The following is a 24,948-nucleotide window of genomic DNA, read 5'->3' as shown; positions in this document are numbered from 1 at the left end:
GTCTTTGGTTTCCACAATCCGATGGCAGGTGCAGCCAGCCAGCTAGCGGGGACACAGTTCAATGGAACTGGAATTATTATTAACATAATTAAATATTTGGGCTCTCTGGTCGAAGGACAAATGTTGGCTCTTTGCCCTCGCAACGGCAAAATGCCTTAAGCTGGTGGTCAATTAGTTTTATTTATTGTTTATAATTCGCATGTATACAACAACTAAAATTTGCTTTAATTACGCAAGTGATTGTGGACTTGCGATTTAATTTGAGGCCAGTTTTTTTTTCTGGTTAATGGCACTTTGCGGCTGCGCTTACCCTGTGATAAAAACCACTCGTCCAGAAAATCCAAACCCATTAGAGCAAGTGTGTGCTGTTGTTGTGGTTGTTGTGGCTGTATTTAAGATGATTCTTTAGCAGATTTCAATTTGTAACATATTTACTTTGCAGTTCAACTTAGTTAGCTCGCCCAGCTCTTGGCTGAAAATTGACATTTGCCGACTGACTGCGGGACGGCTATTTGTGCTGCATGCGTAGTATTTTTATAGCCCGACTAATTGCATATCGATTAGACGATTTATTCTTCGTTTAATTATAGAGATTACACTGCCTTAGTGAACCAGTACATAGAACGCATCGCAAGGCATTTAAATTGAAAATAAACCAAAATATATTGTGAAGACATCTTTTTCGTTTGACCTCTTTGGCTAATAAAAAATAAATTGGGCAAAAATCTTTGACAGTTTCAAACAGGGCTTACACTTAAACAAAAATGACCTAAAAATGAGCGAACATTGATGAAAACGGGATATTTATTCAAATATCAGCTCTTAATTGATGGTTTTAAATCTAGTCATAGAAATACACTACCAGTACTATAGATCGCAAATGTTGTCCGACAAAAAATTATAATATGCAGTCCCCATCTTTTTAGAAAACTTAACTGACATTTTTGGGGACTCAACATTACTTAAGAATTATTTAGCAGGTTTTACTAGTGGACCCTCTCAGTGAATTTGTAAGCATGGCAACAATAGCGTATCGGCTTTAAATACAATGCTTTCTTTCATTTGAAAGGTCTTAAGCCAGCTAGATTCTACTCTGATTTCAAAAAGTGCTCTACATCGCATATTTGCAGACATTTTGTTTAGCCCGTACGAGCTGATAATAGAAATACCCTGCTTTGGAGAAGGTTTCAATCAAGGGCTTGGCTTTGTTTAACAACAATAAAGTCCAGTTTTTGCGTCGATTCGTAGCAATGAATGAACTGAAACGAAGGAACAGTCAAAAGAATGGACTGCAATGGGCACCAAAGAAGGCATCTTCCTAAAGAAACAGCAATCAAGGACGAACTTACTGATACCTTTAAATCGTTAGATAACTATAGTTTTGAAGCGCTTTGTATCCAATATATTACGAAGAAGGAAGCAGCTTCTACCTCATAAAGCATACATACTATATGGTATATTCTTCGTCTTAAGATCTGTGCGTTAAAACATTTCATATAAATACATATCTTGATCAAATTGTATCAATCATGAATAACTATTTATATTCCATTAATTGTTTGTTTATGCTTTGGTGAACTTTTACAAATTTCTATTCATAGAAATCCACTTGGAAATTATAAAGCAATAGTGGAACAAACGCAAAACGTTTCTTAAATTGTTTTTAGCAAAACTTATCGACTACTTATCAGTTCAGTATGGTTTATTTTTTGATAATTTGTCCTCTCAGCTGAATTACCTACATTTTGGCAACGATTCAGTCGTTTTTCTGAGTGTATGTGTATACCAATTAATTTGATGTCTATCTTTTTCCATGTCTGTCTATCGCACAAATAAAATAAAAACTTTCCTACTAAGCAATCAAATTATTGAATTGCTGCTCTTCATGTAACAGATTTTGTCAGATGGACAAATATTTTGCTTGCCTTTGCTTGTCATTTATTTATGTTTCATTCAGTTTCAATATCGTATTGATTGCTTTCTCGCTCTGTTACAGGAATTTGCTCATCAGGTGAATACATTTTTCATGGTTTTGTGAAGGCAGTAAGCCCAAAACTATCGAAGAGACATTTAATATACATGTATTGCTTTTGCATATTATTTGTTTATTTAAGGCATCGAAGGTTTAGTACCTTCCGATTATATATATTGGGAAAAATATACATGCAATGTGTGTGCTGCCCATGCATACGTGGTTTATTTATTTATTCAATAATACATGTATGTATAGCAGCACGAGCACTTGTTTGGATATTGCTCGAAATCGCTAAATCCTCTCCCCTCTGCTATATACTCGTATTGCAAAATCGTGGACTGAAGAGAGAGAGAAAGAGATAAAATTTTAAAGCAGCCTAAAGGTATGCTAAGACGAATGTTTTCACATTCTTTCATGTTTGTGGCTATACGTTCGTCATCGATATTTGTATTGATTCGTATTGTAAGATAAATACAATTCAGTATTAAATGCCACACAATGCAAGAACCAATCTGATTCAAATCGTTATAGAATTAATTTGGCGTTACTTTTTACCGATATAATAGAGCGACCTAATTGAAGCCCGTGAGTAAATTTTTCCTGCTCCAACATCTAAGAAATAATGCAAACAAATTGTTTTGTTGTTGTATGAACTATGTTTTGGGGAGGAAGGAAAGCAAAATTTTATTGTGTTTTCTTGAGTGACAAATGATTTGCATTTGTATAGTATTGATTTCTTAAGACTTTCAATTTTGAACTTACGGCTCTGCTGTTATCGTATTATGCACTTTTGAGTATATGTACTTATAGTTTGTACTAGGATAGTTTCTTGTTAACATGTTTAAGTGAAGAAGTTTTCTATTTAACTAGAAATGTATTTGCTTGTTAAACTATATGAATTATAGCATATCGGCTTACGCTTTTAAACTTAGAGCTGTGTCTATAGTATATAGTATATGGGCCTACAATATGTAGACGCATAGTTAGAAGGTTGTTGCTCAGCTTCTTAAACCACATTCAATCATTTATGTGAAATGCAGTTATGATGTGGATGTGTTTTAGTTAAGCAAGCGGCTTAATTAAGTACGCATTTAAATTAATATGGGTTTATATGTGTAGTTGGTGGGCATTCTTATGGCTTGTGCGGTGGCTGTGTGTCCGTTGTGGTGTTGAGCAGCGTGAAGTGCGGCCAAGTGGAAATTTCTTGAAATAGACGACCGCCCGGGCACTCGGTGTCGCGCACTTGCCTGTGCCCCAACAGCTGAAAGTTGGGGGCAATGTAACCCTTGGCAACACCGAAAGCAATAAGGTCCTTGGCGGCCTGCAGCATTTGGGGAGGCGGCAGTTCAGCTAAAAATTAAACATTATGCCGCATTATTGAGTGGAATTCCAATTAAAATTAAAATTAAAGCACACTTACTTTGCCAGTCACCGATGAGACAAATGCCGACACTCTTGTCATTGTAGTGCGGGGCGTGGGCGCCAACGACATTGAAGCCACGTCCTGCATAGATCATGCCGTCGCCGCCGATCCCGAAACTATAGCCGATGTCGTTCCAGCCGCGATCGAGCATATGGAAGTCTTGCATTTGGCGCATCGCCTTCTTGCAGTCGGAGCTGGTGTAGCAAGCGGCCGGTATATAGGAGTGGTGCAGAATTACAAACGGTATGGGGCCCTTGAAGTACTCCACTGCCTTGGGAGGTCGAGCGCCCCAGTCATCGCGAGACAATAGCTCCGAGTCGCGAACGGCAGACGCCGCTGCTGATGGCTCGTTTATCGGCAACATGTTCTGGCTTTGGCCTGCGGGGAAGAACGAAATGTCATCGAATTTGAATTGTTGTTTATTTTGGCTGTTTAGCAACTTATTTACACACAGAACAACAACAAATATCGTATAAAATTTCGCACTGTCTTTGTTGTTGCTTCAATACAGACTTCTCACATACACTGTACAATAATTGCATTAGTTGTTTGACTTGCTGCTATCAAGGCCTGGTTTGATTTGTGTAGTCACATTCCGTTAGCTTGTTTTTTCGCCGTATAGCCATCACTTTTGTGGCTGATAAATGAATGAACGGTTGGCTGCCGGATTCCCCACGTGCGCTACTAAACTGTTTATTTTTGTACTTTGTTGTGTTGTTGTTATTTAGGGACAGCTGTGATTACTTTGAGGCGTAACAGCAAAATGAGCTGCGCCAATTCAAATTGATTCGATTGTATAGAGACAGGAAAAACCCCCGAAGATCGTAACAATAATGGCTAACAGTGTTGTTGAGTCTTGAGCGTCGATAAAAGGGGCTAGATCGACAATTGTAAGAAGCGCTATAAAAGGCTAAGAAAATTGTTATTTAGTTTTATTGGGTCAGCTACTTCTATAAATGAATCAAAAAAAGATACACTCCAGTGTTACGATATTTAATATTTTGGATTGGTATGTTTATAAGCAAAAAAGATGTTTATGTAAGCGGAAACTTTTTTAGATAAACCTATTTATTCATTGTGTATTCAATATTATTCAGTGGAGTGATCTTGTAGCTCTCAATTGTGGAGAAAGACTAAAAAGAAAAGCGAATGGAAGAAGAATCAGAAGGTTAGGGGGGCTAAGGCACTTTGTAATTCTTTTGCACAGCCATCATCAGTCGTAAAACACGATAGCTGCTGATTTTAAATTTGGAATCTTATTATAGACATCAAGTTGGATAGAAATAGCCACAAGCTGTTCAAGAAGGAGTTGCTAATAAAAGCCGGATAGAGCTAGAAACAGAGCACTAATTTTTATACTTTAAGATCGTTTTGTAAAAAAATCTACCGAAATGTTTTCGCTCTCAACAATCAAACGAGTGTAAAAAGCCGCCAAATTGGCAACACTGCTGGCTAGACAGTGAGATGGGGGGAAAACGTCACCAGATCTCTCTCTGTTTCTTGCATAATTCTGCAAATTTGCGCTCAAAACAAGTTCTCTCCAATCAAAATAAATCGATATGCGCGCCTCTCTTTGCATAGTTGATGAGTATTTGGTCGGAAGTAACCCATGAATTTGTCGCCTTCTCATTTCTTTTGTTGTTGCTGCAACAATATAGTTATTAATTATGCACAAAGCTATCTTTTTGTCTGACGTTGACGCTCAGGGCGCGATGACTCAACAACAAATTTCAAAATCAACTTGAATATTCAAGCGATTTGTGTCTGTGTGGCGCCTGGAGAAAAGAGTTTGGTCATCGTATAGCAACAGGTGCTGAATATTTCGCTGTGGTGGGTGGGGGCTGCAACCACATTTAGCCGCAGGCACTTGTTTTGTGGCTCGTTTGCAATCCAGGCAAGCACTCAAGAGTTGGTTGGTGGGCTAACACGTCCTTCGGCCGCGCAGAATCTGCGCCGAAAAACTCAACGCCACTTGAACTGCGGACCATAAATGCAAATGCTCTGAAAAACTATTTCATTTGAAAATTTGTTTTATGTGCCACAACGCATACACACTCCACACACTCCACACACACCACACACCAACACACACCAACACACACACACACATACAAATGTTGGCTGGCTGGCTGGCAACTTCCATTAAAAATGTTTGTCGAGCTGCCATCGTCATCCTCATCGCCATAGCCATCGCCATCATAGTCATAGTCATCGTCATTTATATGCATACACAAACTTTCAACAACTCGCTGCTGTTGTTTTTGTTGTGTGGGCGTCCTGCAGCATAGATGGCAGTGGGTGTGGATGTGGCAGGACGTGTGGGGACAGGAGCAGCGCACTTGACTAAGTTAATAGCAGCATTTCTAATTAAAATTTGCAAGGCATAAAATTTTTGTTCGCGCCTCCACATTTGCACCTACCTACCTACACTACGAGAAAAATGTGGCAATTTATTTTACTTTCATTCGACTTGAGCTAACAAAAAACTATTCTTAATATTTTGAAGCTAACATATTTGCCTTAAATAAGTAACTAATTCAAAAGGTTTTCTTAAATAAGTGAGGAGTAGTTTTTGATTTTCGTGCTCTTAACTGAAAAACTTTTGAGAAGCGAAGTTAATACTTTCATTTAAGGCAAACCCCAATAAATGTTTCAAAACATAATAGAAGCAGAACTGGTGTCTTTTTAGGGGTATTAATAATTTGCTTTGTTTGTGGTTTGTTTAATTTGCATTTTCGATTAAAAAGTATAAATCGGACTATACATATGTACATATATGTCTCAATAGAAACTAGTGGCTAAGGGGAGGTGTGATTCTTGTTTGTTGATACTTTAGTATTCTAAAACGGTCTACTTCGTAGCTCGAGCTTAAAACCGAATGATTTTTTCAATTCAGCCAAAATTTCTTTATACTCGTACAACCAGGAGTTTTAATTTTTCAGACTACTACTTAGCAAACAACAAAGGTGAGCAGCTCAGGCAGTTACAATTATTCTTTAAATTAATTTGAAATAATTTTTTACATGCTACTTAGTACTGGAAATATTATCTGCAATTAAATGCAATTTTATGAACATCCTCTCTGGAAAGTTTTTTATTCGCAAATGTTTGTTAAATGTTTACCTAATTGTTGGGACAAAATTGGGGCTCAAGTGGTTTCAGTAAAACACCGAATTATGCAGAATTTAAATTCGTTAATTCGTTAACCAACCAGTCAACTGTTGCTTGCCGTTTTTCTGAGTGTAGTAACCAACAACAACGACGAGCAATCACAGAAACTATAGAGGAGGGCGAGCATTTCTATTGACGGCGCGTGCTTGAATAATAAACAGAGCAATGCGACTTCAGTCGTTGTTGTTGGTGGTGCTGGTGGTGGTGCTGGTGGTGGTGGTGGTGTTGGTGTTGGTGGTGCGCCGGAAGGTGCCAAATCATTTGCTGCTGTTTAATTTATGCTCGCTTTTCAGTATAACATGTTAATTACAGTTACAGTTGAGCCGTTTAGGGGGCTCCTGCTGCCTGCTGCCTTACTGAATAGCTTTCAATTACGTGGCGTTGTAATAAAGTAAACATTAGGCTTAATGCTGCTGCGTTGTTGACTTGGCTAATCAATGCGCTTGCCAAGTTTGAAAAATAGTTTACTCCCGCATATTTAATTACGCGCCTAAGCCGCTGATGTGAGTCCTTCGAGTACCTGTGTGTCCTATACGAGTGTGTGTGTGTGTGATTGTGTGCTAAGCCCCACTAATATTTCATGGCAAAATTGCCGAAAACTAATTTCACGTTATGCGTTGAATTATCTACGTGTGTGCCTGGCTTGTGTGGTTCCCAGCACTCGGTTGGTGGCTAGTGGGTGGTTGGTGGTTGGCAGTTGGTGGTTGACGGTTGCCAGGCGCCTTTGATAATTGCCATTAATCCTTCGGGGTAGATATGACAACGTGTTATCGCGAGTATGTCGCATAATTGAAGTATTTAATTTGCCAACAAATAATTAGGCGCCGTCGCTCGCTCTTTGAGCGCCCTAATTGTTTGTTTTTAATCAGGAAAATATTGAGTTTAATTTTTTTTTTTACGAGTATTACCACTCTACAATATAGCTGTTATACAAACATTATGAAAATGCGGCAAGCGCACGAAATGAAGTCACGCTCAATTTGCAATACCAAAAAACTACATACCATAATGCAAACAATCAGAAAGACAATAAAAAAATGTAAATTGTGACAATAAATGACAATTTTGTTAAATGCAAGTAATTAATTTTTGTATAAAAACAAAAGGAGGAAAAAACCGAAACATTTGCTACATTTAAATGAGCATATGGGACTTATCCACTTACTATACAAGTACATATAGTATATGTACGTATACATATAACAGTACATACATAAATTCAGATATCGTCGTATACGTAATGCAATGCGGCACATTATTGTTAATAATGTACGAACGTTAGGCCAAAAGTTGCGATAAGAGGAGCGCTTTTCAGGGGCAGCAGCGCGGCGATAAGGCCAGGCAGGCAGTCTAGTTAGAATATTGAAAGACTTGTTATTGTTGCTCTACACTTACCCATCATTGATAACAAAAGTAATCCCAGTGCTGTCATATTGCTGTTTTAGCTTTTTAATTTATTTATAGGAACATACGCGCTCGACAATTCGCAATTGTATTTTTGAATATTTTTAGGAACTCTGTGTGTTTGGCAAGAATATAGTGTCTCAGTTTCAATTTGCAATTAGGCACTCGTTTTACATAGTTTTCGAATTGGAGTGGTATTACCGATCACGTTCGTGCGTGTCCATGTGCGCGTTGCCAAGCACGCTACTCGAGTGTTTGGCAGCGTAAGGGTCGTGTCGACGTTTATAGACGAAATATCAGCGCTACCGAACGAAGCCGACGACGTCGCTACGCAGTGCAAAACCAATTGAAACAAATCGCACGGTCTTTAATTTAATGCCCTCCAGCGCTAAAGCTCGCGAATCGTGTCGATCGTCGATGTCATCGTCAGCGTCATCTCTTCATCGTTCGTTCGTTCGTCTCATCGTCGTGGCTCGTTCGCGCTCGCTTCCGCTCTTTGCTGATTGAGCGAGCGAGCATTTCGCTCCAGACTGCGATAATTTCAGTGCTGCCAATTTAGCCATTTTCCCCGCCAGCTCAGGAGTAGCCAAACTTTTATTATCAGAAGGCCATTAAAAAAATGCAGTTCTATTAGCTCGATCCATTTACATGCTATATTTACTGCTTATTTGTACTTTTAAAATCCATTTAGCTGAGTTTTGAAAATTTTCACTTACACTCGTGTGGCATTATTATTATTTTAAAAATTTTTACGAGCCTTGTAACTAAATTATTATCTTTTGATAGCTTTATATTTAATATTTAGTTTAACTTTTAGTTATTATTTACGTAGTAGCATTGGAAAAAATTGTGCTCTATACAAGCTTTTTAAAAAAATGTTCTTTTAGCTTTTCTAGCCTTTTAAATATTTATTATTTTTTATTTCCCCTTTTACTGTACTTATTGTTTGAATTAAGTTAAAATAATCATATATATTTATTTATTTAGCTTTTCTAGCCTTTTAAATATTTATAATTATTTATTTTCCCCTCTTACTGCTATAAATTCAGATATTTAATCTGCTTTTTACTTGCTTTAAATAATAATAATAATAATTTATTCAGCTTTTTCTAGCCATTTAAATATTTATTTCCCCTTTTGCTTTATTTATTGAAATGCATCTAGCCTTTTACGATTATTTATTCCGAATATTGCTTGCTTTAAATAATAATTTGGCTTTTTCTAACTGATCTGGCTTTCTTCAGCGCTGAATGCTTGACAACACTGGATAATTCGTTATCAGCTGTTTGTGGTAGAGCGAGCCAGGCAAACAGGCAGCCAGTCTGAGTGCCTATTGAGAGTGATAAGAGTACTGTTATTTTGTTATTGGGGATGGGTATGTGAGTAAATGGCAGTGGCCTGTCATCGGAAGGTCAGAAAAGTGAAATTTTAAGCATATTCCGCGCTCGTCAGCAATGTGAATTACATGCAAATACTAATGCGCTGACCTCTTTCGAGCAGCTCCGGTACTTTTTGCTTGTTTTCCAATATGCACAACCACAACCAAGTCAGGTACTTTTTCGGACATGACCCGGAGCATGGCACCGTGACTGGCACTAAATGATTAAAATGGGTAAATGCTTGCAGTTAAAGGGAATAAATAAATATTTATGCATTTCCCCTCGATTGATTCTGCAAACAGTGCAGTGCTTTCTTTCCTTTGCATTCACTTTGGTGGGGGGATGCCCCTGCCGTGTTGTGGGGAAGCACATTGTGGCTAAATTAATTATCTATACAAATTGGTGCCCTCTTAGAAAAATTAGCAGTATATGAATATATGTATGTGTATTTTCGGCATACATCTTTTCTTCTTTTGTTGCTGACAGACATCATTAAAGTTCAAAGCACACAGGTTTACTTAAGTTCGGGGAAGCACACAACACACACACGTCGGTCTAAAAGGAAGTCGTTGGTTAACGAGTTTTAATACACCCTGTACATAAACAACTTTTAAATAGTAGGGGAACATTAGCTATTTGTTGATTTTGGGTAACAGCAATAAATAGTATATCTATAAAGGCAGACAGGGGTGAAATAAAAAGGTCGACTTTTAAATAAATCCATTAAACTTAAATGAAATATAAGTCAGCTGATCATAATGAAAAATTAATAAATAAGTTGCTTTATTATGACTAGGTGGGAGATGATGACTCACTTGAAAATTGCGAATGATTAACAATAAACAAAAACATAGCTTAGAAAACTAAACAAACATGCTTTGCTAGTCATGTGGGCTTAAATCTAAGAAATAATTTGTAATGTGTAAGTATAAAGCTTTTGTTAAGCAGCGCTAGATAGTCCCACACTTCGATACGTCTGTAATTGAAGTTGTGCCAATGTCTGAAAGCTTTCAATGACAAAAAAGTAATAACCAAAAAAAGGCGTTCTAATAAGTTTAATAAGAACTAGACATTCAATAAAAGCTAGCCATGAAATCTAAGTATATGCGTAACCGTTCCGAATGTTAAACTTTATTATTACGGCCTAATTGTTCATTTTGAATTCAATATACAAGTATAGTATTTCTATTTTTTGTTTCCATTATTTTTTCTCCAAATTGCTTGCCACAATCCGAGAGCATGAGTATTTTGTGGAAATGTACTTGAAATTTACTTAAAATGGAATTCTTTGTCAACTTTTATAATTGGACATTAATTTTAGCATCAAACGATTAATAACTACCACCTTCCAGCAGAGGTGATTAAAAAAGTTTGTCTCTGTTAATTATTTCTAACGTTCGCATAGCGGAGCTGCGAAAGAAACCAAATTGTGACATCACGTATACGCAATAATTTGAAGAATGTTTGTAAACTATTTATATACAACATACTATTTACAGGAAAAGTTGGTTTTGATTGGTATTCGGGTACTTGTTTGCTTGTCAAGCTAAATTTTGAGTTTGTCAATGACAAAAAGTTAGAAAGTGCTACACGATCCCAGCAACTAGAAGTGGTTGTGAAGGGGAACTTCATCCGATATAAGTACATACTATATGTGCTAAGTATTGCATTTATTGTTTCTCATACGCACTTTGACGCTGATAAATTTTTCATTTACTTCCGTTGGAGGCCTTGTTGCGCTCATTTCCGTACGGGCGGTCGGGCTTATCGTAACATGTGGGAAAATTGAGTTATAAAGTAAAATTTCGTGGCTTACAATATGCTGGCATTGCGAGTGCCACAGTGTGTATAATTTAGCTAAGCTTTTTATCGTGGCTGCTATTAATTTTACTTTCGCAAACTGCTGCTGATATGAAATGATTTGGAATCGTATAATTTGCGGCCTTTGAAACTTGTTAAAAGTGTACTCCGTAGTCGCATAAATCGCATTGCGGGCACATTTAGTTGCTCTATGTATTACGAGTAGTATGCATGTGTGTAGAAAGGTAAACAAAGCCCAGACCCCAAAAATGCGTTATTTTTTGTTAATACACTTAAAAGGGGAAATTTTTGTGGTTGCTCGCACACATGCACACGCACACACACACACACACACACACAGATAGTTCAAATAGTTGGCGGTACTTACCACAAATTGTAGCCAGCTGTCTTTGTTGTTGCTGCTGTCTATTATTGTTGCTGGTTTGTTGCCGTGCGGCTGCACCTACGCTGCTACCAGCACCAGCTCCAGCACCAGCACCAGCCCAAGCACCAGAACCAGCTCGTTCACCCATTTTTGCGTGCCGCTAACAAGTTTGTACACACACTCGCCGAAAAACCGCTAACAACAAAGTGAATGAAGGCAGTTGGCAGCTAGCAAGCAGTTGGGCCATTAATGTTTTTTAGTCAGTTTGATTAATTCCTGTGCTGCTTTTTATTTTTTATTTCTATTTTCAATTTTTTCTCTTTTTCTACCTTTTGTTAATCTCTAATCTTATCAGGGTATTAAGTGTGTGGTGTTAACGGTGTTTCGGCACGCAGCAGCAGTGGGTCAGGAGAGGGGGGAGGGAGGAGGGAGGAGGGGCTGTAGTTACAAGTGGAGGCCATAAAAATCACATTGTTTTTGGGGTATTCACCAAAGGGTAACCATTATCTCCGATATGTGTTCTGCTCGTTGTTCTGTTCGTGCTTTAGATAATGACAAGTGGCACAATTAGTATAAATAATTGCAAATTATTTTATTTGATGTTAGGCGTGGAGAGCAAAAAACAAAAAGCAAAAGCGAAAAGCGAAAAGCGGCACGATAGCCCGATGGCTATCTTGGGCAAGTGAGTCGATGTCGACAACGAATTGATGAAGCAAGTTAAGTTACAAGCCTGGACCAGTCTCTGTAATTAATGCCACAACACCGGGCTACCGAGAAGCTGAAGTTGAATCGCAAACTGTTCATCATTACGGAAAAACTTTTCTCGGCGCTCACAGCTAGCTTGCCAGATAGCTTGTTTATCTGTCAGTCGGTCTGTCTGTTTGTCTGATTGTCTGTCAAAACTTTTCACATCGAACAATTGCAGCATGTCGTCAAATGTTGTTTCCGAAGCTGTCGCTGTTGCTATGAGCGTTCCGCCATTTTGCATGGAGCTTGTGAGGCGACACTTTGTAGCATTTGGTATTTGGTATCATTGCTATGTCGGATTAGTTACGGTTACCGGGTATATACGAGGAGTACACAGATACACACATACATATGCACATAGATAGACACACATACTCGCTATATTAGGGCGCATGAAATGACAAACGACTTGCGTGAAGCGCAAATTGAAAAGCGGTGAGAAAGATTGAAGCCGGTATTGCGGAGAGGGGGAGTACAACGGTAGCAATAATAACAAAATAACAACAATAACAACAATAACAGCCAGGAACGACTTTTGCTTGTCGCTATTTGCTTCGACGCTTATTGCTGCCACATCCTGACGTCCCCCTGCCGCGTCCTGCCCATCTATTCGTCCAAGCGAACCGCTTCAGCATAACCGTTGGCTTGAATCGACTGAGTGAGTGGGAGTGTGTGGGAGTGAGTGGGAGTGAGTGGGTGGATGGATGGGCCCCTATGGGTGTGTGAATGCTTCTAGAGTGGGTGTATGCGGGTGCGAAAAACTTTGCCAAAGTATTCAAATTAAAATTTCAATTAAGGAAGTGAATTTGTGTGTGACGAAAGTGTATTAAGTCTATTAGGGCGGCAAAGGCAGCAGCAGCAGCAACGTCAAGAGGAATTTGCCTTGCTTGGCATGCCTACTGGTGATTGAAATGTATTCGCACACGTGTGCACAGCCGAGGTGCTACCTCAGCGCGGTGGTTCCCCGAGCAAGCGGAAACCAGCCCGGAACACACTGAAACCTGTGGATAGCAACTGGAACTAAACTGTTTAATCACTTCATTTTGTTGATCAAAAATAGATTGGGGCATACGAGTTCAACCGAGAGATCAACCTAAATAAAAGTTCTCTATTATTCAATGGTTGATAACTTATTATTTGTTAAAATAATTCTAAAACGCAATTCAAATTCCGACATGTTCAAGAATTATACTTGTAGACATTTTTTGCGTATACGCCAGAAATATGTGACAAGTCTTTCTACAGCCACTACTACTATTCGAAATGTCATTCTTTCGATGACTGCTGAAGAAATTTCGTTCGTCCCTCGAAGTAGTTCAGTACGAATCAACAACAACTCCTGTAAACACTATCCGTATAATCATTGGCCTAATTGGAATACAAGTATATATAATGAGAAGAGATTGTAAGTTTTTAAAAATACACAAAATTATTTGCAGTGAATGATGAATGAATGATGAAGATGATGCTTGATGAACTAAAAAATATGTAGTGTACTACACGAAATATTCCTTCTATGTATGTACAATAAGTCTGTAATGAAAATAAGATAGAGCCGTGTTGCGTTCTATATTAATATCTTAATTGCCACTTTTTACGATTAAGTGAAATCGATCGAGCTTTAGCAAGATCGATAACAATCGAGGAATTATCGAGTATTATCGAGTAAAACTTGCAGTTTGGAATAAAGTGAATAAAGTGACAAATCAGCTGCAACTGTTACGTTGAATTTGAAGTATTTAGCACTCAAAAAGCTAATCGTTTCTCGAAAACCTGATTAGATATGCAATCAGTGATTGATATTCGTCAAAAGTACGAGTACCTTGTAATCTGACGTGGACGTAGACTACGTTTTGAGGGGCTACTTGAAATCATTGGTATATTCGGACATCGATTGCTGTCTTGAAAGCCAACATCAAGTATTGCAAAAGTTTTAGATAATTGAATCTTTTGGATTCAGGATATTCTTTTATAATGCCATAGACATATACTATATATGTAGTATTTGTCCAAAAGTTGTTCTCTTATCGTTTTAAAGTTCTACAAGTATAGCTCTTTTGGTGAAGCGAATTTATGAATATTTATAGAACTAAGGCTAAAATCGCAACCAAATTGAAAATAGGTAGATCTTCTGCTTGAATTTCATTGTGTGAACAACTCCTAAAGGACCTGCACAGTTGACGCTTCTATATGTTGTTGTAGACACATCCTGGCGCCTGGCATTTCTCTGATGGGGTGCGCTTTTTGCGCTGTCGCTGCCTGTTTGGTTGATTTATTACCAAAGTTTTGTTGTCACATGACATAAGGAGGACTTTGTTGAATATTTTACACATCCTACCGGGCGTGCGTTGTACTGTACTGTGCTGCTGCTGTTGTATTTGTATTTGTATTTGTTATCCTTGTTGTCAGTATCTCGACATCGGCAGCGGTTTCGTTCTCGTTGGCGTTCGTATGCCGTTTGGATGCATTGAATTTTGAATGAGTTGCGGCGTTGAAAGTGCCTAAAGAGGCTTATGTTTTATCAAATATTAATAATGGAATCAATTTGGAAACAATTTGGCATATATCAATGCGCGTTCGTGCCTTGCCAGCGGCTACATAAATCTGCTAAAGTGGCATCAGGCGGTGGCGGACGACGACGACGACGATGCCAGCCGGCGCACAAAATTAGCAAAGCTATGTTGTTGCTGTTCTTGTTGTTGTTGTTGTTGTTGTTGTTGTTGTTGCTGTTGTTGCTGTTGTTGCCATGCACGCAACGGCGCACGCAATTTGCATCCCAGCCTGACATATTGCAATGGCCGGGTTGATGGATGATGAAATGCGTTGCCGATAACCGGCACCATTTGTTGGCCAGCCGCACGCTGTCTGGCCTGACCTCTCTCGGTGCCTCAGGGGGGCGGCTCTAACTACGACTTGGGGGCCCCAACAGATTTTTGCAATATTTTTGTGTTTAGTGCTCGCTCTCGTCTCTAGTCCTGAGTGCTCATCGTTCTCCTTCTCGCTCTCCATCTCTTCCCCGGCCAGGCCCGGCAGTTAGTGACAGCTGCGGTGATGCGTTTGGTTCCTATCTCGCTAGCCCCTGCTGCGAAACAACTTGCACTCAGAAAAAACATACTGTAGAAAATTACTTGAGGACGTTCTTCATTTCAGTAAAGTTGGCTTTTATTAAAAACGATTTATTCAAATTTAAAGAACAATTTACAGTCAGAGAAAACACCTATTCCAGACCAAACCAAATCCTTTATTGTGGAAAAATGTTTTATTATTGTGCGTAATACTGGGATCGAAAACATCTTTCGCCGTTAAATAAATTATGTAGCCTGTAAACTAATCGGGTGTCAGGATTGGAAAAGATTGGTATTTTCAATGAACATATTCCAATATTTTCGGTTATATTTGGGGTTAAGCCCTTTCTTTAAATGACAGAATATAACCTAAATAAATGCTATAATAAGGCGTCCTATAATGGCCTCACCTGTCGAAAGTACCGTCACAAACAAAACAAAAAAATCCACAAGTTTTCTAGACTTTTGTTTAATAATGTCGGTATTTCCAGTAGTGTGAGTGAGAGTGGAATAATATAAACCAAGTGCGGGTTTGCGTGATTGATAATGAAATTTAGATAATTATTTCTGGAAAAGTATAAATATTCAAATGAATGTGGTTTTTCTAAATTAAAAAAAATCTACTGGCGTGATTGACAAACATAAAACACATAAAAAAAGAGAGAGAGAGAGTGAGTTAAAAACGTTATCTATAGTTTGTTTTAAGAACTCAACAAAACGACCGTTTAATTTCCACACTGAAAAAAGTATTTGAACTTGAGATGTTGCACCTGAAACATACTTGGTTTTAGAATGGAAATGCTTGTTTTTTCCGAGTGCCTTTGATGCTGGTTGTATTTTAAGCGCCAATACGTTCGTTTTTCTTCTTTTTTTTTGAGTGTAACAGCAGCAGGAACAGGAGCAAAAAAACCTGAAAAAAGGAAAGAAATAACCAACTAAAAACGAAGAGCACAAACAACAAATTGAAGTTTGCCTCAGCATGCTTAGAGGCACTCGGACAGCGGCACTTTAAAAGTTTATGAACTTGTCATTTATTGAGCAGGCACTTTAATCTTCTTCCACAACTTCTTCTTCCCACTACTTGCAGCTGTTCGCCTAAGCAGGAAGGACACGAACATAATCATATCATGTCAGTCCCCCTAAACTACCAACACGCTCAGTACGCCATGCGGCGCGAATTGGAGCACAATCGGGTGCAGGCGGTGGAGGAGCGGAATCGCTACTACGACCACTGGGGCAAGGTGACGACGCGCTTTGATTCCTGGACCAACAAGGAGTACTACAACAATGCTGAGAAGAAGATCCAGCAGAAGCAGAGTCTGGAGGAGAAGCAGCGTCAGCTCGCCGAGCGACGCAGCAAGCTGCGCTCCATGCTGGACAGTGAGAACGATTGCTACGATTGCGAGATGGGTCGGAAGGGCAGATCGCGCCAGACAAACAATTTGGAGACCTTGACGCGCGTCAATCAGTCGCTGAAGGAGCGCGAGCAGCTCAAGCGCAAGCTGGAATTGGAGGCTAAGCTCTATGGACGCTGGCGTCATGGCGTGGACGATGACAAGCTATTGTATCAGTCCAAATCCGATAATCAGGTGTTGGCCAAACTCAACTGGCTGGACAAACAGATTGAGCAGCAGCAACAACGCGAACAGGAAGAAGCTCTGGCCACCGAGCGCCAGTTGCAGCTGCAGCAGGAGAGAAGCCGCACCGAGCTGGCGCAAAAGGAGCGGCAGTTGATACGCGAGCAGGAGATTAAGGAGATACGTGCCTTGCAGGAGAAGCACATGTCGGAGCTGAAGCGTCGTCAGGAGCAATCGGACAAGCTCAAGGAGGAGGAGCGCCACCTGCGCGTATTCCTGGAGGAGCTCAAAAAGGAGCTGCAGCTGATTGAGCAGAGCACCGCACTCGTCCTGCAGCGTCCCGACTTTGGTCAGGCCTTCAATCTCAAGAAAATCAAAGTATTTGTGCGCAATCGTTCAGAAACTTATCGCAAACAAATAGCCCTCTGCATTAATTTGTTGCAGCGCGTCAAAAATTATTCCACCAAGCCCGAGGCCGTCCAGCAGCTGATCGGCAAATACAAGGCGCAGCAGGACGCCGAAATCTCGGCCTCGGCTCAAATCGACACCATGTACGAGTCGGAGGCCAAATACAACTTGCAGCGTTGCGAGGAGACCTGGCGTGAACAAAATTTGCAACGCTATGGTGAAATCAAGAAGCTAATCGAAGCCGAGAACAATGCATTATCTGCTCTGCTCACCGAGAATATGACACAACAGCAGGAGATTATTGAGCTGCGCAGCACACATCTGACCGGCATTGAGAATTCCAATAAGCAATTGGAGCAATTAACTCAGGAGGCAGCCGCCTCACCACGTGCCACAAGCAGTGGCGAGAGCATACCACAGACTGCAGTCGAACCGGAAACTGAGCTCCTCATACAACCCTCGAATAGTTGCATCGAACTTGCCAATGCAGAGCTGCCGCCCAAGCTAACGAATTCCTTTTCCAATCTCAATCTAGATTGCTGGCAGAATTTGCCATCGGTACGTGGCGGCATCGACGTGGAGTCGACTCGCCTCAACAAGACGCGCTCCATGAATGTGGTTAACCCCACCAATGCCGTGCCACCGAAATTCGCACGGAAACGCGTCGCCTGGACCTAGAGCTGTTCCATTTCATTTATATTTGTATTCACATTAGTTCGTAAGAGCAAATTATTCGAATGTATCCATCTATCTACTATCTACTGCACTCCCCTGAAGAAGTCGCCAATTAAGCCAAATTGTATTCAAAGTTATGATATGAGAGATGCGAGTGTTAGTTAGAGATATATGTACCCATACTGTTTTGTATTGTACTTAATGTATTTGTGTCCAACAAGAGAATAAATTATAAATTGCTTTTACACTACATTACATTGTTTTCTAAGAAGTCAATATTTTAAAAACTTTCAAATTCCAAAATGTTCAATTAAGTTAAGACGTGCCTTTTAATATTAGACTAAAATTATTAAGTTAAATTTAGCGAAATTATAAGCTAGTTTCACTTCACTTTAATACTTTTGATTGCATTTATTTATTAGTTTAATCGAGCTATCTAACAAGTTACGATTAAGTTACTGATTTCTTTCAGAAGCAGTTTCATCTGAACTTTCTTGTATTATACATTAACATTTTAAAGGGATTTAATGTTTAATTAAAAATTGTTCAAAATGCAGTTAAATAAAGCTTCTCATTTGTCTAAGAAAGTGTTCGAATCGTGCTTAAGCAAAGTTATTAAAATTTGTTTATAAGATAATTTTGATAGTAGAATGTAATTATGGAGTTTATAAGAGTAAGTTCAAAATTAAATGAAATTTGTATTTGAATAAAAATTACAACATTAACACAATTGTCTAGAATTTTTCAATTTTTTATTCATTTAAGATTATTTTCAATTTTAAGAGTCCTTTATTCACTTTTTTTTTGCTTTCTGCTGTTGTAATGTTTTTGAGTTTAATTCGAACTTCATTTTTATTTATATTCTTTTCAATATGTGATTTGTTAATTAAGTTACGCAGATATATGTGTGTGTGTGTGATTAATTGAAATCGGAAATAAACTGTGCTCGAACTTACACAAGCAGTCGTGCTCGAATTTCTTCAATGAGCTTTTGCAATATTGCTACTTCATAAATAATTATCCTGATGGTCGATAAGTGCGCTAATTCGCAGTTATTGCTGCTGCTTCTGTGCACAAAACTAATGAGTTTATGAATCGTCTTGAGAAGACAATTACAAATGTCTGAAAGCAGCTTAAAAACAGCATTATTTGATTTTAGCACGCATCAAAAGAAATTTAATACTGAAGAGCAGTTTTCAGCTTCAAAAATAATATTTGTCTTGTATCCTTTTTGGTCAAATATTACACATTTGCAAATGATTTGCATGTGGGCTTCTGAAAAAGAATTAATTTCTGATTTCGAAGAAAATTAAAGGTTTTCCTTTAAAGCAATTTAAAAATTAATTAAAGATAATACATCTAAGTGAAATGTATTAATATGCTTTTGATTTTGTATTTATTTAAACCTTATATTCACCTTTGCAATTAATTAGTTGATATGTATAGTACATTTGTACCTTGTGTTGCAATCTAGAAATACAGAAATTGTGCTTGACAAGAAGTTAATAAATAATTTCTAAGCCAAAATAATCAAGTTGTGGGATTATTAAGTGAGCGTCCAGTCAGGAGGATACTTCATCATTCGCTCGTGTTCTCAGCGCTGAGTGTGTAAGTGTGTTGGAGTGTGTAGCAAGTATGTAAGTGTGTTGTGTGTGTAGCATTGTTGTGTGCTACTAATGGCATAGTCGAAGCCCACAAAATGATGAATGCTTTCAATTACTCAACACAAAATTATGCCAGGCATGATGATGGTGGCCGGCCCGCTCCGCTCCAGTCCCGTCCGGTCGGCCTGGCTGCCACTTTTCATTATTTGATTGTTAGATGTTGCTGTTCAGTTCAGTTGAGTTCAGTTCAGTTCAGTTCAGTTTGTTCAATGCGAATATACGAGTACGTCAGGCATGCATGCAGTCATTCCATCAGTCAGTAAGTCAGTCAGGTCAGGAAGTCAGAGAGTGAAGAGAGTGAGAGAGAGAGGGGGGACTGCGGCGTTCATTCAACCTAGCAGTGGCCTGCAGCTTGCTTGCTCTTCCCATCAAATGCACATTTGTGAAATATAAAATATTAACAGCAATTATTTTGCTGCATTATTTCTGCAAATGTAGCGGCAAAATCGTTGCAGTCGATTTAATGCTAAAAAGGAGGCAAATAAAAAAATATAAAACATTCAAAATATGCCCGAGCATAGTTTTCTGTGCGCTTGGCCTTTTGATTAAATTTTCTTTTGAGTGTTGAGTGTGTTGGCAAAATGCAATTTCATTTCCACTAATGGCTGACTTGCTGTTGCTCTTGTTGTTGCTGCCGCTGCCGCTGCTGATGCTGATGCTGCGCAGCTTCCGGTTCGGTGCTGGTACAAACAATGCAAAACACACAGCGCAGCAGAAAGCAGCAGCCAGCAAATGCAACGCGCAGAAAAAAAAAATACAAAAAAGCGGAAGGAAAAACAATTGTTAAATTGAATTAAAACCAACATGAAGTAAAAAAATGGAGCAGAGAAAAAGAGGAGAAATGAAAGAAGAGCAGTAAAGAAGCTGCCAGCTGCGACGAAGCGGAAGTTATCATGCGCTGAGGGATGCGTTGAGGGTGAAAATGCCTCTGAAGGATATACATACATACATATACGCGTAAGTATGCCATTCAAAAGGATGTGCTCAGCTTTGGACCATAGCCTCAGCATTAGTAATGGCAAAGTTGCCGTGGGTGTTCTGCTATTTCGGTCTTTTCTGTCTTTTCTTGTCTAAATGTTGTTACCATTGTTGTTACTCTTCGTAACCCTTTTCCTTTTCTACTTATTCCACATGTGAAATCAAATTTATGCATGAAAGACTTCGTTTTTGCGTGTTTTCGAAACGAATTACAAATATCTGTGTCGAGTGTTTGTGCTTGTGTGCAGGTAGAGGAAGAGCTATTTAAAGGCGTCAGGCAATCAGACAGGTGCGCTACAAGCTACCATCTGACAGAGCTTATTTCCGCCCAAGCCATAGGCATTGTCACTCAACCGGAAGACAGTGTTGTCCCTTAAATAGGATTAACAACGCAGCAACAGGGACAGCCCAAACACCGCTTCGAAATGCTTACTAACACTATAGAACAAACTCCAAATTAAACTCGGTAGTACCTTCAATGGTTCAATTAGGAAATGTAAGGGTATTTTGGTAAACTGCAATTGCCATTTTATTTCCCTTCTCGATGCACCTGAAAGGTATCTGAATAGTTTGATTTGAAAGATTTCACTTAGAATACTGATTGGACACATATTTATATTAACACAGAGCCCTATGGGAGTATTCGTTTCCACTAGATCCAGCTGGGATAAGGTATTAGTCAGTCCAAAAGGAAAAGTAGTTTGCATATACTTCTAAATAGCATAATAATAATTGCCAGATAATTTGCAATGTATTTTCCTAAATGCGATTGAAGAACAAAGAACCCACTTATAGACTCAAACTTTGCCTCCCATTTTCGCCCCACTTGAGGGTTGAATTTAACGAATTCAGTTTTTAATGGCGCAACTCTTGATATCCTACTCCTGGTGATTAAAGCTGTGCATGAATTATAAATGAAATAACGTATTTAATTCATACAAACAGATTAATAACATTTGTCAGATCTTATGTAAACAACATGTGCATTTTGTATATCAATAACAATTTTAAATTCACTTTATTAACACTTTCAAACAGCAGCACAAAATCGTGTGCATTTCCCATTAATAAATCATATCAAAATTAAGTTTCAATGGAAAGGATATTTGTCTCATTATGCACACATAAAATATTATGAGCCTTGAACGTTTGCTACTACACGTAAATATTAAACAAACATTTAATTCAGATGCAGAACAAACTTAAATATTTGAGTTTTTGCATTCGGAAACGAAGAAAATTATTTGGAAATCATTTGCATTTCATAAGTACTTAATAAAATAGTTGAAGGAATTTAATTAAAGTACAAGCAATAAATAAAACACAAAGACAAAACGAATCAAATAAAGCAATTCACCTGCTGGGGCTCTGTGTTTCCGTTCGCTTTCAGGTGCACTGTTTAAAGCGAATTCAACAAAAAATAAATTTGCTTAAAATCATAAAAACAATACTAAGTGGTCTTCATTGATTTCAAATAAATAAAAAAAATTTCTTCCAATGAAATAAATTTTATCATGGAAGTACAGGCAAAAAAAATACAGGAGTGAACATTTAAATGAAAGGGATAAATATTTAAGAAGGGATTGAGTTTTCAGAAAAAGTGGAACTGCCTGCGAAGCTTTTCGATATAACCAAAACAGTCGCATCTGATCAGATTCGACCAGCACTTGTTGAAAAATAGAATTTGAATGGCTCCTTTTGAGCTCATACAAGCGTGTCAACGTTTAAACCATTTACCCACACAGCTGTTATGGCCTGTAATTCCTTTTGCGAATGGCTTTTGAGTGCCTCGGAGCGGATATTTGAGCTTTCGAAACAGGGAGCCTATTGTGTTTTGGCTGAGCGATGACTTTTGTTTCGTGTTTTGGCAAAAAAAAAGGAGTCGCAATCAGACTGGAATGTGACGGTGCACTATTATGGGGAAAAATTAACACCCAAAACATCAACGAAAATGTGTTGAGTGCCCTGCTATCTCTCCAATGCCAATACAACGATTTTCGAGCATAATATCCATCACTTTTTCAATGTTTTCGTCGTTAACAGATGTGGTTGGAATACTTGCATGAGCATAGTTTTTAACAACAGCCCGACCCCTAGTGTTCGCTTTTCGCCACACAAATTTCTGCGTTTTCGATGGAGTAGTATTTTCCCCTCAAAACATTTCTGCCACAATTCCAATGATTCGACAGCGTAATTTCATTGAAAATGTTCAATTGTTGTTTCTAATGTAGAAATGGATAGACAAACTTTTCGCGTGGTTAACGAATAGCTGCCAAACCACACACTAATTGTACCCTGTAGCCAAAGGGTATAAAGGGTATATCAGAATCGACCGATTTGGATCAATTTAAAACAATAGTAAAAAATTATGCAATTATTTGTATTACGGGTAGAAAGTTTAGTTTATTTACCTTTAAAATTATGGGCAGTATGGACCATAAAATTAAAATTTTGGTTAAATAATGCACGGCGCGTTACAATAATTATTTCTGCAAAGCCAACTGGATTCAATTTTGAGGCAAAATAGTGCGCCATAATAATGAATGTGTGGGCGACTTTATATTGCGAAATTTCTCTCTAAAAATTTACTGGGAGGCAATGCGCGTGCAGGGTATAAAAGCCGAATAGTTGTGAAGCTCTTAACGAATGTCTAAAAAAATCAAAGAGTATCAAGTGAAATATATTATTGCATAAATAAATGCTTAAAATGTTGAATTTTAATCTAGAAAGTGGCCGATAGAGATGCATTCGGTTTTATCACAAGTCATTTTAGATACTTTGGAAGGATGAAGAAAAGGCTGGTAGGCCATCTTTTTCCGATAAAAAGAAACTAAACAACATAAAAAAGTTTACATTTTCAAATCAATCATGTGCAGTTGCTCAGCAAATGCCAAAAAAAGCACACACAAGTATCCCAAATTTGAAGAAAGTGTCGAAAGAAGTCACAGCAACAAGAAGAGCAAATCTGAAGGATTAATTTCTGGTGTTTTTGAGAATGCCTTGCTTTAATTTATTCTTACGTTTTGGAAAATTGGCAACGTATATTGCCGGCATTATTAGGCATTCTGTGTCGAGTTTGAAAGTGTTCGTTTAGCTTAGAAAAATTGTGTAAGACTGTGTTGACAAGAAGTCCTGTCTGTCTGCTTCCCTGCCTGTCTGCCTGTTTGCCTGTCTGCCTGGATGTGTCAAAGAGACGCAAGTAAAAGGTGCTGGCAGTGCCAGCAACGACGAGGAAAGCGACAGCGACAAAGGCCAGTCAGTCAGTCAGCCACCCACACATACGCCCTGACACACACACACACCTCTACACACACACATGCACACATTGGGTGTGGCTGTCAACGTTGGTAGAACCCCGAGACGTTCGTGTGAGTGACGTTTACGTCAACAATTCAACAAACAATTGGCAAATGTGGCCATAAAATCTTGACAGTAGCGCTTTGCCTTTTTGGCCTGGCCTGTTATGGCCTGGCCCCCAAGTCGCCACCAAACAACCTTCACCCCAGCCACCCACCGCCTTGTTGTTGTTGTTGCTGCTGCATCAGCGTTTGTTGCTGCTGCGATGGCAGCGACGATGGCGACTGTTGCTGCTGTCGACTGACACGGCTGTTGCTTCGCAATGCACAAAGCGGAAACGGATGCGGATGCGGAAATACATGTATGTGCGTGTGTTGGCCGCGTGTTGTTGCTGCTTTTGTTGTTGTTGTTGTTGTCTTACTAGCCATGGGCAATGCTATACTGTACTGTACAACTGCAACTGGTTGCTGTTGCTGTAATTGCTGTTTGCTGCTTGAGCTCACCAAAAAGCCAACATGTCGACAACAGACTAAGCCCTGCCCTCATCCACGAAGTCCTCTCCGTTGTCGTCGTCGTCGTCGTCATCGTCGTGGCAGCTTTACATTTTGGGTCTACTAAGCCTTCAGTCAATTGAATTCAAATAAACGACTGCAGATAACACTACCAACCTACATACAACTACAGATATAAATTGCATGCGTATTTCAGGCTCAGGCTCAGCCCCAGCATCAACCTCAAATAAATACACAAAGAGACTTTTTAAATGGCAGACGCTCAAATAGAGATGCTTGCTTTAGACTTAAATCCGTGCACATTTACATATGTAACTAGCATACTGCTCGTATATGTATATACACAAATATATATGTAGTTGTCTATATGCATTGTATTGTGCCAGTTACGATGCAGAGAGTGTGCATGTAGGATGGGGGACGGGGGACGGGTGGGAGGAACCTGGCATGTTCAATTTGTGCCCAACTGTGCTAACATTTTATGTACT

General features: G+C 38.9%; 2 protein-coding genes across 5 annotated transcripts in view; one reads left to right on the top strand and one right to left on the bottom strand.

Moving 5' to 3' along the window:
• The window catches only part of LOC115623341 (trichoplein keratin filament-binding protein), a 59,077-nt gene that overhangs the window by 19,373 nt on the left and 14,756 nt on the right, over window positions 1-24,948 (top strand). The window contains exon 2 of one of the 2 annotated variants that reach the window (XM_030517616.1): window positions 16,437-18,261. The exons of the other annotated variant lie outside the window; for it this stretch is intronic. Within the exon in view, the coding sequence (XP_030373476.1) occupies window positions 16,477-18,012 (1,536 nt within the window). The 5' untranslated portion in view covers window positions 16,437-16,476 and the 3' untranslated portion in view covers window positions 18,013-18,261. Of the gene's footprint in view, window positions 1-16,436; window positions 18,262-24,948 lie in introns of those variants that run through there. 2 annotated transcript variants of the gene reach the window in all.
• On the bottom strand, window positions 2,644-11,664 carry LOC115623342 (peptidoglycan-recognition protein LB). 3 transcript variants are annotated; one of them, XM_030517619.1, is made up of 3 exons: window positions 11,541-11,664; window positions 3,396-3,776; window positions 2,644-3,325 (listed from the first exon to the last, which is right to left on the bottom strand). In XM_030517619.1, the coding sequence occupies exons 2-3, from the start codon at window positions 3,760-3,762 to the stop codon at window positions 3,108-3,110; spliced, it is 585 nt and encodes a 194-aa protein (XP_030373479.1). In that variant the 5' UTR covers window positions 3,763-3,776; window positions 11,541-11,664; the 3' UTR covers window positions 2,644-3,107. The 3 variants fall into 3 exon arrangements, with proteins under 3 accessions (XP_030373479.1, XP_030373477.1, XP_030373478.1); XM_030517617.1 differs by lacking the exon at window positions 11,541-11,664 and adding an exon at window positions 7,965-8,252; XM_030517618.1 differs by lacking the exon at window positions 11,541-11,664 and adding an exon at window positions 3,923-4,116.

This window comes from Scaptodrosophila lebanonensis, unplaced genomic scaffold (genome assembly GCF_003285725.1).
Source record: "Scaptodrosophila lebanonensis strain 11010-0011.00,11010-0021.00 unplaced genomic scaffold, SlebRS2 tig00000053-arrow-pilon, whole genome shotgun sequence".
Classification (NCBI taxonomy): Eukaryota; Metazoa; Arthropoda; class Insecta; order Diptera; family Drosophilidae; genus Scaptodrosophila; species Scaptodrosophila lebanonensis.
Note: the sequence above shows the minus strand (reverse complement) of the source record. Positions and strands in the feature narration are given on the sequence as shown.

What these genes read in the sequence shown, in the direction of transcription:
- LOC115623342 (XM_030517617.1), bottom strand. Translation starts at nt 8,001, where the DNA reads ATGACAGCACTGGGATTACTTTTGTTATCAATGATGG. An exon ending in ACTTTTGTTATCAATGATGG is followed by an intron (nt 3,777 to 7,964) that starts GTAAGTGTAGAG and finishes TCTTCCCCGCAG; the next exon opens with GCCAAAGCCAGAACATGTTG. An exon ending in TCTCATCGGTGACTGGCAAA is followed by an intron (nt 3,326 to 3,395) that starts GTAAGTGTGCTT and finishes TTTAATTTTTAG; the next exon opens with CTGAACTGCCGCCTCCCCAA.